The sequence below is a fragment of the Ipomoea triloba genome, chromosome 12, assembly GCF_003576645.1.
Source record: "Ipomoea triloba cultivar NCNSP0323 chromosome 12, ASM357664v1".
In the NCBI taxonomy this organism is placed as follows: domain Eukaryota; kingdom Viridiplantae; phylum Streptophyta; class Magnoliopsida; order Solanales; family Convolvulaceae; genus Ipomoea; species Ipomoea triloba.
In genome coordinates, this window is record NC_044927.1 from 4,596,329 (window position 1) to 4,609,432 (window position 13,104).

At 33.8% G+C, this 13,104-nt stretch overlaps 1 protein-coding gene across 1 annotated transcript; it reads right to left on the bottom strand.

Annotated features, from left to right (window-relative positions):
- Positions 1-8,135: 8,135 nt before the first annotated feature.
- On the bottom strand, positions 8,136-12,097 carry LOC115999955 (cytochrome P450 85A1-like). The gene is made up of 8 exons (XM_031239929.1): positions 11,821-12,097; positions 11,011-11,332; positions 10,524-10,919; positions 10,350-10,436; positions 9,886-9,964; positions 9,235-9,341; positions 9,017-9,135; positions 8,136-8,468 (listed from the first exon to the last, which is right to left on the bottom strand). Exons 1-8 carry the CDS (start codon positions 12,009-12,011, stop codon positions 8,366-8,368), a joined length of 1,404 nt encoding a protein of 467 aa, XP_031095789.1. The 5' UTR covers positions 12,012-12,097; the 3' UTR covers positions 8,136-8,365.
- Between the last annotated feature and the right edge of the window lie 1,007 nt (positions 12,098-13,104).

Consider the following 13,104-nt stretch of genomic DNA (forward strand, 5'->3'; position numbering starts at 1 on the left):
TATATCAACTTGCATATTCAATTATTGAGCACCGAATATATAATCACATAGAGATTAAAGATATACAAAAACACATGGGAGACATCAGTGGAGAAGCACTCACCGGAGAGAATAAAGACAGGAACTGAGGTGAGGACAGGGGAGTGAAGAACCACTCAGAACAGAGAAGAGTAAGAAGAGCGATGCTCAGAGCGAAGTCGAACATTAGAGATGAGAGAAATGCGATTGGGCTACGCTCAAGATTTGAGGTCTCAACTCTCGAACCCTCAAAATGATCAGAATGACTAAAACATTGGTAAATATGTATATATATAATACACTAAAACGACGTTGTATGGATAACATCAAAACCCTACCCTAATTATTTTCGGATATTCGGATGGGTCGGGTGTCCAAATACCCTACCTTACCCGAGAACATCCGTGCCAACTTATAACGTGGAGCGGGTCGGATGGCAACTATCAAATTCAGAGCGGTTCAAATTCCCTCTCTTCGGCCGTCGGGTCGGACGGGTGGGTAGGGTCACTTGGATCTTACACAGCCCTATCTGCCGCTAATGAAAAATTTAAAACAATTTAATAATAGAGGGATAAAATAGAAATTTCAAATTGTAATTCCCTTCTTATATTGAAACTAATTGCGCAGCTGTCACTCTTTTCTTATTATACCTACGATCGAAGTCTTCTTGTTCCCACGCTTTGAAATCTCAAATTCTTTCACTTCGGTCATCGGACTTAATTGCTTAAAGGTGCAAAGAGAAGAAGAAATCAAATTTGTATATTTAAGCGTATTACTTAACTTTTTTCAAATTAACTACTAAAATTATTAGAATATTATATTATAATTCCATCAAGATCTTGCGGTATTCAGAGATTAGATTCCAAGAAAAATTAGGGATAGAGAATTGAATTCGTTGGGCGCTGACGGACACCAAGAAGTACTGTAGTTGTTAACGAAGTCGTAACCGCCGAGGTGATGAGGAAGAGCACCTGGTTCACAAGCATCGCCAACTTCCGATCAAGCGGTTGACTCGCTATTGGTACTACTCGAACAGCTGAACTTGTTGCACGATTCTTTTTATACCATTAATAAATGTTTATTTTTAATATAATGAATGCACATTATTGGTATAATGAAATTGTAGTACATAAATAATATATCTTCCAAAAATGGACATTCAATGTATTAAAAATAAACTTTTAGTATAATAGAAATGTATATTGTCAATGGTTTATCTTGTAAGGTGGACCATGGTGTACGATATAAGGCAAATTATTCTGTGGATCCGTGTCCAAAATATACAATTTACATACTGAATGTTCACAATTCAAATTATGAACGAACATTCAGTATATAAATGGACATGGGTTCACCTTGCAAGGTGGACTTAGGTCCATGGTATAACTATTGATGGTATAATGAATAGCGAATTTCGGAGCAGCCAGTTGTAGAGTTGTTAAAACAAATCTAATTTATAAGATTGAGCCCGTTTAATTCGAATTTTAGATGGATTGAGTTGGCTAGTGTAACTTGCAGGTCAGCCTGTATAACCTGCCACTCCCAAGTTTATCCAAATACTAGTTTTATACGCGCATTGGGCGTATGGATTAATGCCCAATGTTCATATTTAAATAAATATTTGAAAGTATATGGCTCGCATGTCATTGAGATAGGTCGTAATAGACCGAGAACCGCGCGGGTTCTTCGTGAGCTTGGCCTTGAGGGAAATGATCCTTCCTCGCGAGGCACTTGTATAACTGGCAACAAGCCGTGTCCAGGCATCATGGGCTGTTGTCGCTGAAGATATTAGGGGTTGAATTGTGTCAGAACAACTCCCTAGAAGAGCACTAACAATGATCTGGTCTTGGCGATACCAGACTAAATAGGCTGGGTTTGGGGTGGTTCGGGCAGTATCAGTGAATTGTGTTGGTTCTTTGGTTGTACCACTAATGTAACCTGAGAGATTAAAGCCAATAAGAGTGGAACGAACTTGGCGGCTCCAGACTGGGAAATTTGAGGTAGTGAGTTTGATAGGGAAGTTGGATGGGGCAATGAGGTGAACAATGTCAGTGGTGGTAGAAGCCATTGATGAATGAAAGTCACGAGAAAGGAAAAAAAAAAAGCTTTCTTACAAGATACTAGCTATTGATACCATGTAAGATTATAGAATGAACTGTGTTTCATTGAAGAGAATAACCAAAGTATTAATAGTGTACAACAGAGGAGAAATAGAGAAGTTACAACTAATCACTAGTCTACAGGAATGAAAGTAGAACAACAAAATAACCTCAGCCACTCATATGCTTAACATATCAATGCAAGATTATATAGGAGAAGTTTATACATGGTAATTGAATGTCGAATTTTAAAATTTTATTTTATTTGAGTACTCTCTTTGTCAACCAAATGTATCATTTTTTATTGTAGCTACTAATTTATTTATACTATACTAATAAGAGCCAAAGAGAGTCAGACCTAAAATGGGTAGAAAAAATGGCGGTCAAATTATTTAATCAAATGGATGGTTCAGATGAATTATTTAATCAAATAGATGGTTAAGATAATTCAGATTAATATTATTAATAGAGATTACCTAATTTAACATTACTTTTATGATTATCCGTTAAGTTTTCCGTTAAATATTCTCTTCTCCGTTAATATTCCGTTAACTTTTAATTTACCCATTAATTTCTATAAGAAAGGTCTTAGGTTCGAACCTCATCTCAATCAAATTTGACATAATTAAGTTTCTCACTCTATTTTACTCTTATTAAATTAAATAAATTAGTATCTACAACAAAAAATGATACATATGTGTTTCTTTAATTTAGAATTATGTGTCTACAATACCTTTATTTGAAAAAATTATTCATTATCAAAAAATTAAATTAAATAAGAGAAATAATTTCATTAGTTATATTGTCTTTATTTTCTCTCATGCAAAGATTCTTTACATTCAAATTTATCAATTGATATTCATTACATTGTCCATTATCTCATTTTTACAATATCTTGTAATTAAATATCAAAGTTATAGTACAAAATAATGTTATATATTTATTTACCAAGTATTTTATTAATACTATGAAAAAAATTTAAAATAATTTGAAACTAATTATATTAACTACTTGGGGATTGGTTGACAAAGAAATTACTAAAATAACCCAACAAATTGAAGCGGGATCACTCTATTTTACTCTTATTGAATTAAATAAATTAGTAGTTACACCAAAAAATGATACATATGTATTTCTTTAATACCATGAAAAAAAATAAAAAAAGAATAGTTTGAAACCAATCATATTAACTACTTGAGGAATTTGTTGACAATGAAAGTACTCAAATAACCCATTACCCAACAAATTGAAGCGAGCAACTACCTTTTAATATCTTTGGAATACATAATATTTTAAATTTTCAAAGTTTTATTAATTTATTTAATCTTTTTTCTTAAACTAGGAATTTCTTTATCCACAATAACTCATTCAACAATAATGGTTGAACCAAATGAACTCCAAGCAGAACACCTAAAGGAAAGTCCATAGCTCCTATATCATAATCTCATTGCATGACGTTGTCATCTATGCTACCAACAATAACCGAATTGCAAATAACACACTATACCAACAAAAAGGAAGAGAACAAATAGTAAAGATGAAGACAATGACAATGTTACTCAAAAGATAATTAAGAACACTTAGAAAAATTCAAATTAAAAGTAGTATTTGTTTAGACTATCATTTTTAGACCAAATATTTAGACTATTGATTTTACAAGGTTGCAAAAATTTATTTTAGTAATAATTATAATGAATTTTCTATATTATCTTGGATTCATATATACTTTGAGTTAGATATTTAAATAAAAAAATTTGACATTCAATTACCCATATAAAAACTTCTCCTATATTTTTTTTTTTGAAGAGAAACTTCTCCTATATAATCTTGCATTGATATACTTAACCATCCATTTGATTAAATAATTTGACCGCCATTTTTTCTACCCATTTTAGGCCTAACTCTCTTTGGCTCTTATTAGTATAGTAGATATTTTTACCTTAATGGAGTTTGCCCGCATGAGCAGCTCAATTGGTCATAGAGGTGAAGTTTGGAAGAATTGACTAGGGATCAAGTCTAATTATTATTAGCTTCATTATAACAACACTAAGGTTGAGTTAGGGCTACAAAAAAAAAAGTGCTCCGCAAGCTAGACCCATTTATTTATATTTAATTTTTTTAAAAAAAAAAAGAAGAAAGAAAAGCCCGTGGGCCGGCTCGTGGGGCCGTCAACCTGTTTGGGGCGGGCTAGGGTTGCATGAATCCTAGTTCGCGGGCCGGCATGCAAAAGCCCACCAAAAATTAGGCCCGCGGTGGGTAGGCCGGTCCGCTTTGACAATACTAGTTGGGAAGAGGAGGAGGAAGGGAAATGAAACCCTTATTTTATTAGGGAATAAATTTTGCAATTAATGAAGTAATCAAAATCCATAGTAGTGTTCTAAAAACCTGTCAACCAAACAATAACACACTAACAATGACTTTTATACTCATTCCTAATAGCTAAACTTGTCTACCAAACACACCCTAAGTATCATCCCTAAGTATCATTTTAATTCTACTACAAATTCATTTGACAAAATACATATTTGTATGACATTTACTATTCAGTTTCATTTTATACAATAGGTTCATTATAACAACATTAAAGCATTTTATGCAATAGGTTCATTATAACAACATTAAAGCATCATTTTAATTTTAATTTTACTACAAGTTCATTTGAGCTCTACTATTCTGTTTCATTTATACACATAATAGGTCTTTTAATTTTAATTTTACTACAAGTTCATTTGAGCTCTACTATTCTGTTTCATTTTAATACATAATAGGTCCATTATAGGGCAATGAGGTGAACAATGTCAGTGGTGGTAGAAGCCATTGATGAATGAAAGTCACGAGAAAGGAAAAAAAAAAAGCTTTCTTACAAGATACTAGCTATTGATACCATGTAAGATTATAGAATGAACTGTGTTTCATTGAAGAGAATAACCAAAGTATTAATAGTGTACAACAGAGGAGAAATAGAGAAGTTACAACTAATCACTAGTCTACAGGAATGAAAGTAGAACAACAAAATAACCTCAGCCACTCATATGCTTAACATATCAATGCAAGATTATATAGGAGAAGTTTATACATGGTAATTGAATGTCGAATTTTAAAATTTTATTTTATTTGAGTACTCTCTTTGTCAACCAAATGTATCATTTTTTATTGTAGCTACTAATTTATTTATACTATACTAATAAGAGCCAAAGAGAGTCAGACCTAAAATGGGTAGAAAAAATGGCGGTCAAATTATTTAATCAAATGGATGGTTCAGATGAATTATTTAATCAAATAGATGGTTAAGATAATTCAGATTAATATTATTAATAGAGATTACCTAATTTAACATTACTTTTATGATTATCCGTTAAGTTTTCCGTTAAATATTCTCTTCTCCGTTAATATTCCGTTAACTTTTAATTTACCCATTAATTTCTATAAGAAAGGTCTTAGGTTCGAACCTCATCTCAATCAAATTTGACATAATTAAGTTTCTCACTCTATTTTACTCTTATTAAATTAAATAAATTAGTATCTACAACAAAAAATGATACATATGTGTTTCTTTAATTTAGAATTATGTGTCTACAATACCTTTATTTGAAAAAATTATTCATTATCAAAAAATTAAATTAAATAAGAGAAATAATTTCATTAGTTATATTGTCTTTATTTTCTCTCATGCAAAGATTCTTTACATTCAAATTTATCAATTGATATTCATTACATTGTCCATTATCTCATTTTTACAATATCTTGTAATTAAATATCAAAGTTATAGTACAAAATAATGTTATATATTTATTTACCAAGTATTTTATTAATACTATGAAAAAAATTTAAAATAATTTGAAACTAATTATATTAACTACTTGGGGATTGGTTGACAAAGAAATTACTAAAATAACCCAACAAATTGAAGCGGGATCACTCTATTTTACTCTTATTGAATTAAATAAATTAGTAGTTACACCAAAAAATGATACATATGTATTTCTTTAATACCATGAAAAAAAATAAAAAAAGAATAGTTTGAAACCAATCATATTAACTACTTGAGGAATTTGTTGACAATGAAAGTACTCAAATAACCCATTACCCAACAAATTGAAGCGAGCAACTACCTTTTAATATCTTTGGAATACATAATATTTTAAATTTTCAAAGTTTTATTAATTTATTTAATCTTTTTTCTTAAACTAGGAATTTCTTTATCCACAATAACTCATTCAACAATAATGGTTGAACCAAATGAACTCCAAGCAGAACACCTAAAGGAAAGTCCATAGCTCCTATATCATAATCTCATTGCATGACGTTGTCATCTATGCTACCAACAATAACCGAATTGCAAATAACACACTATACCAACAAAAAGGAAGAGAACAAATAGTAAAGATGAAGACAATGACAATGTTACTCAAAAGATAATTAAGAACACTTAGAAAAATTCAAATTAAAAGTAGTATTTGTTTAGACTATCATTTTTAGACCAAATATTTAGACTATTGATTTTACAAGGTTGCAAAAATTTATTTTAGTAATAATTATAATGAATTTTCTATATTATCTTGGATTCATATATACTTTGAGTTAGATATTTAAATATTATCTTGGATTCATATATACTTTGAGTTAGATATTTAAATAAAAAAATTGATTCATATATACTTTGAGTTAGATATTTAAATAAAAAAATTTGACATTCAATTACTTGAGTTAGATATTTAAATAAAAAAATTTGACATTCAATTACCCATATAAAAACTTCTCCTATATTTTTTTTTTTGAAGAGAAACTTCTCCTATATAATCTTGCATTGATATACTTAACCATCCATTTGATTAAATAATTTGACCGCCATTTTTTCTACCCATTTTAGGCCTAACTCTCTTTGGCTCTTATTAGTATAGTAGATATTTTTACCTTAATGGAGTTTGCCCGCATGAGCAGCTCAATTGGTCATAGAGGTGAAGTTTGGAAGAATTGACTAGGGATCAAGTCTAATTATTATTAGCTTCATTATAACAACACTAAGGTTGAGTTAGGGCTACAAAAAAAAAAGTGCTCCGCAAGCTAGACCCATTTATTTATATTTAATTTTTTTAAAAAAAAAAAGAAGAAAGAAAAGCCCGTGGGCCGGCTCGTGGGGCCCGTCAACCTGTTTGGGGCGGGCTAGGGTTGCATGAATCCTAGTTCGCGGGCCGGCATGCAAAAGCCCACCAAAAATTAGGCCCGCGGTGGGGTAGGCCGGTCCGCTTTGACAATACTAGTTGGGAAGAGGAGGAGGAAGGGAAATGAAACCCTTATTTTATTAGGGAATAAATTTTGCAATTAATGAAGTAATCAAAATCCATAGTAGTGTTCTAAAAACCTGTCAACCAAACAATAACACACTAACAATGACTTTTATACTCATTCCTAATAGCTAAACTTGTCTACCAAACACACCCTAAGTATCATCCCTAAGTATCATTTTAATTCTACTACAAATTCATTTGACAAAATACATATTTGTATGACATTTACTATTCAGTTTCATTTTATACAATAGGTTCATTATAACAACATTAAAGCATTTTATGCAATAGGTTCATTATAACAACATTAAAGCATCATTTTAATTTTAATTTTACTACAAGTTCATTTGAGCTCTACTATTCTGTTTCATTTTATACACATAATAGGTCTTTTAATTTTAATTTTACTACAAGTTCATTTGAGCTCTACTATTCTGTTTCATTTTATACACATAATAGGTCCATTATAGCAACACTCGCACTGAACCTGTGACCACTCACTTGGGAGGGCCACAACTATGCCACTTGACCACAAAGTCTTTTACTTTCATAAGGTTCCAAGTTTAACTTTTAGTGGGAGCAACCTATTTACTTTATTAGTTTGAGTCACTCAACTATGAACAATCTAAACTATTTATCCGTAAAAATCCTTGTATAGTAGCTGCATGTTCCCGATCTTCCCTTAATATTATTTATCCAGTTAAAAAAATATGGACATGGAAAACAGAAATCATTTTAAAGAGACCTTTATTGTAACATTGCACCATTATTTCAATACAATAATGCCTAAGGCTACAACCGGACATTCAGTTGGAAACGAATTTCCTGCAAAAATTGGGTTTGTTACATTTCTCTATGCATGTTAGCCACAACTCTATATATTATATTAATTATTACATCCCTGTTAACATTGACATGATTGTGTATATAGTTTCTTTGTGGTATGTCCTTTTCTGTACATCAATTCAGTGATGGTTGGTAGGGTGAAACCCTGAAGTGTAGCCCATTTGGCGCTTCAACTCTTGGAAATTTCATCAACCTGTCTCCCCCTACTTCCTCCCATCTGCAATCCACAGTATATGCAACATTAGCAGCTGATTATTAACCTAATTATCAACAGATAGTTTGTTGTGTATGTCTCATATGTACAAAGCGGAGCGGAGTGGGTCGGGGTGCAGGGGCAGGAGCCCGCGAGGGTATTTTAGTACATATACGTGTTTAATAATACCTATAACTATATTGATTATATCTCTAGGTTTTTTTTTTTTTTTTATCACCATGACAATTAATTAAAAGAACAGTTTCGTTTCTGTAATGTAATAAATTGTTGGGCAGAGGCCGGTAAGGGTCAATTTCAGCACCATGTGGCTAGGGGATTTTGTGGCCGGTAAAGGGCCAAGTCCAGTACCCTGACTCTCGAAAATGTGATGGCGGTCTATAAAGAAATAAAGTTGGGCCTTTGCTGCCAGCTATTAACTTTTGACATAGTTGTAAATGTTTGATCTTGATAGAAATCTTATCTTCTTTACTTTCTGTCATTGTTATTGATTCTTGTTCTCGTTAATCTCAACAAAGTTTTTACTATATGTGTTAATGTTCCTCTAGTTTTACCTGTATCTGGTTACAAAGTAATGGAGGAATGTTGAGATTTCTGCCATCCCAAGTTCCTTTCCAGGGCACTGCCTGCTGCCACCACCAAATATCATTGAATGGTTCTGATTCTCCATGTTCTGGTGATCCCACCATGTACAATGTTAGTCAAAACATCCAACTTATGCTGCTAAAGTACCAGGTACCAGGTACCAGCTGAGAAATTTAAGGTTACTAACCAGCCATCTCCAGGGGTTGAAAGCATATGGATCGGGATATAGGCGCGGATCATAATTAACCTCTCTTGTATACACATATATTCTCCATCCTTTGGGAATCAAGAAACCTGGAAAGATAGCATGACAGTTAAAAAAGGAACATCAATATTTATTAATCATAGGAATGAAGCCAGGGAGGTTATGTTTTTAGTTTTGAAAAAGTTAAGGCTGCTTTTATTTTTAATGAAATGACTATACAGAATGAGATCCTTCCCTACCATCTCTTGTATGTCCCAAACTGCAAATAGAATAATTCTCTTGGGAAACAGATGGGTCAAGAATGGGATATGTCTAGGCTGGAATGGAAGCTGTGCCATGTGGACAGTATATATGAGAGGGTCCATTATGGGATGATAATCTCTAATTAATACGTTTCCTATATATCCTGTCACACTACATGAGATTTCCATTATATATATTTTTCATTATTATAAAGTCTGCAGAATAAAGAAACTATGGGCCTGCTCATAATATAATCTGAAAAGTGCATAGTGGTAATGTGCAGAAATTATGTATGTCCTTCTAAATTGGAATATGTGCTCCGTCTCAACTAAAAGTCTAAGTTGATAGTTGGATTATACATTTATGTTTATATATTATATATGTACGTACCATTGAGTTCAATATCTCTAGTAGTTTTCCTGAGGACCCCATTTACTATTGTTGCTAGCCTTGAAGTCTCAAAGATCACCTGCATTATTAGAATCATTCTCCATTAAATTTCATTCTGTTCGGGTCAAACGTTTACTACTAAGTCAAAAATTATACTTCGTAACTAGTATGTAGTAGCGAATGTGCAACTTTATTTTTTTACACGGCTATATTTTTGAGAGACAGAGTGCTGAACTTAGCCCTGCCCAACAATCCCCTAACCACTTGGTGCTAGACTTGGCCCTTAACCGGCCTCTGCCCAACAATCCCCTAGCGACCTGGTGTTAGACTTGGCCCTTAACCGGCCTCTGCCCAACAATCCCCTAGCGACCTGGTGTTGGACTGGCCCTTAATCAGCCTCGGCCTGAAATTTTTTAGCTTATTTAACATGTTTTATAAAATAAAACCATTTTTTTGACACTTACAGCACGTGTGAATCTCATTGATTTGTAGTCACTGTAGTCAATAGGATCATTTGGTCCTTTCCTTTCTCTAATTCCCATATGCTCTTTCTGCAGAAATTTCAACTTGAATCATCAGCTGCCTGATGGCTATATTATCATTTACATCAATTATGCATTTCAGAGTACTGTACTTACTCTCAGTTCTTCAATCACTTTTGGGTGATCATGTAGATACTTGACAGCCATCATAGAAGTGGTGGAAACAGTTTCATACCCCGAATATAAAATCGTGATGATCAGATCAATCATCTCGTCATCGTTTAGTTTGTATCGATTCTCTTCTTCATTCATCAAGAACCCAAGAATGTCATGGTGTTTTTCCTGGGAAGCCCTTCTTGCTTCTATGAGTTTTCTCAACAGAGAGACTATTTTCACCCTTGCCTGAAGGCCACGGCGGTAATTTGTGTTGGGAAGGTTTATAGGCAGGGAGAGAGTGCCCAGTACGAGGTTAAAGAATTCCGGCATGAATTCCTGAGCTATTGAGCTAGATTCAACGCCAGCAATTTGCTTCAAAGAGGAAAGAAAAGCCATCTGTTTGACAAAAAATACTGAAATTAGAAAGAACAGAGGAAACATATGACTTCTGTTGTGTTGGAGATTAAATTAAAGCGACAAATTAAACCTTGTTGGTTTTTTGTTGAATGTCAATGATGTTGTGATCCCAGGTGGTGACGTGGGAATTCATGAACTCATCAATCTTGGGCAAGAGGTGGTGTTTAATCATGGTAGGGCTGATGAGAGACAGCAATGCCCCTCTCATGTACTTGTGAGCTGAGCCATGGACTGCTGCAATATTGCACTTTCCAAGAATATCAAGCATGGACTGGGGGTACCCTGGGACAAGCCCTTTTGACTCATTGGCAAGTATGTATCTGTTCACCTCTGCATCCATTGAAACAATGGTAGGACACCCAAGTATGTGTGATTTGAAAAAACTCCCATACCTGCAAATACAACAACAACAACAACCATTACTATTAGCCATGGGATTATGTAGAAAAAAAACTCTCACATCCATCCAATTCCTTCGAAAAGGATCGAGGATGTGGTCGCTTTTGTGGTAGAGTTAGAATCTCCTTCAATCCTGAAAGAGTCTGGGATCCATCCAGCTCCTTCAGGAATAATAGAGGAAGTGGTAGTTTTTGACTTTTGCTACCACTCCCTCGATCCTGAAAGAGTTTGAGATCCATTCAACTCCTTCAAGAATGATAGAGAAAGTGGCAGCTTTTGTGACAGAGTTAGAATCTCAACTACCACTCGCTTAGTCCTGAAAGAGTTTATGGATGGGATCATATCCATCCAGCTCCTTCAGGAATGGTAGAGGAAGTGGTAACTTTTGTAATAGAGTCAGAATCACTGTTACCACTCCCTCGATCCTGAAAGAGTCGATGTGGGATCGTATCAAACAGAGAAAACAGAATTGAATCATCACCTTGCTCTTTGGTTCTTCATGAAACTAGGACCTTGTTTAAGAAACTCAGTGGTCTCCCCAAAGAGAGGCCAACCCATAGTACCAGGAGGGAGGCCTTTCTTCCTGTATCTCATTTCATTCCACCTCAGTAACACCCCACTGAGGATACACACCCCAAAGGCCACCATAAGAAGAGCTATGAAGAAAGCCATTGATGAATTCAAGTAGCTCTCTCTACCCACCTCAGACACAACTGTAAATGGGAACAGGCTTATTAGCTACTTGCTATGTAGTTTAAGGTACTATGTAAGTATGTATGTCATAACTCACCCAAGTTCGTGTGCTTGTTTATATAGAGAGAGTGAGAGGTGGTTCTTAGATGAGGATGGCTGGGAAGGGAGTGGCCAGCTGGGCGTGTTGGGTGGTGTATTGGAGGATTTGGAGCCTAGTATGCCAAAATAATAGCCTCTGGATTGACCTTATATTAATTAATTATAAAAACAGAGATATAAGATATTGATAGTTAAAGTGTTTGTTTTATTAATTTTTTATATGTTTGGAGTTTTTTTTCGAGACTATAAAAAATATGGTCCAATTATTACACCTATTTAAATTGATAATACTTAATAAATACAACTAATAAAGTAAAGTTTTGATTTGCATTAGTACTACTAATGAGAATCAAATGAATACTTGTTTTTTTTACAACTTTTTTTTTTATTATACAAATAAACAAATTCTCTCTCTTTTTTTTTTTTTTTAAATACTGATTTCTTTTTTTATTTTTTTTTCAAAGAAAATCTCATAAATAACAAAGAGTGAGAGGTTGCCCACTTGCCCCCACACTAGCCTGGTCTTTTCAACTAACGGGCAAAGTGTGGGCCAAATTGGATTTTTTATATAAGAGGCGGTTTAAACTCCGATTTTTTTTTTTTTTGAAACAAAGGAGGAGAAAATCCAAGATCATTAGCAGATCCTCACTGTATTCGAGTTGCCCAGAAATCCAAGCTCATCTTCCTGGAGTAGTCTTTGCATGTGGCTAGTGGTTGTCTCAAAGAAGTGCTCTTCCTCGCTCTCATTCGCAGCACATTTGGCAATCCAATCCGCTACTTTGTTCTGTTCTCTCGCACAGAACTCCAACTTTTTTTAAAGGGCAAGAGTACACAGCCACTCTCGCCAACTAAATTGGTTAGTTACATACACTCTTTGATTCACTCCTACTGTCAAGACTTAGTGGATTGAATTTTTAAAACACATCCCCACCCATCGGATGGAGTACCCACTATTTTTATTTTATTAAAAAAA

Excerpts from the sequence above, each read along its gene's own strand:
- LOC115999955 (XM_031239929.1), bottom strand. The coding sequence starts at position 12,011 with ATGGCTTTCTTCATAGCTCTTCTTATGGTGGCCTTTGGGGTGTGTATC. Across the intron at positions 11,333-11,820 it reads ATGAAGAACCAAAGAGCAAG|GTATGGGAGTTTTTTCAAAT; the intron begins GTGATGATTCAA and ends TTGTATTTGCAG. Across the intron at positions 9,342-9,885 it reads TAGAGATATTGAACTCAATG|GTTTCTTGATTCCCAAAGGA; the intron begins GTACGTACATAT and ends CTATCTTTCCAG.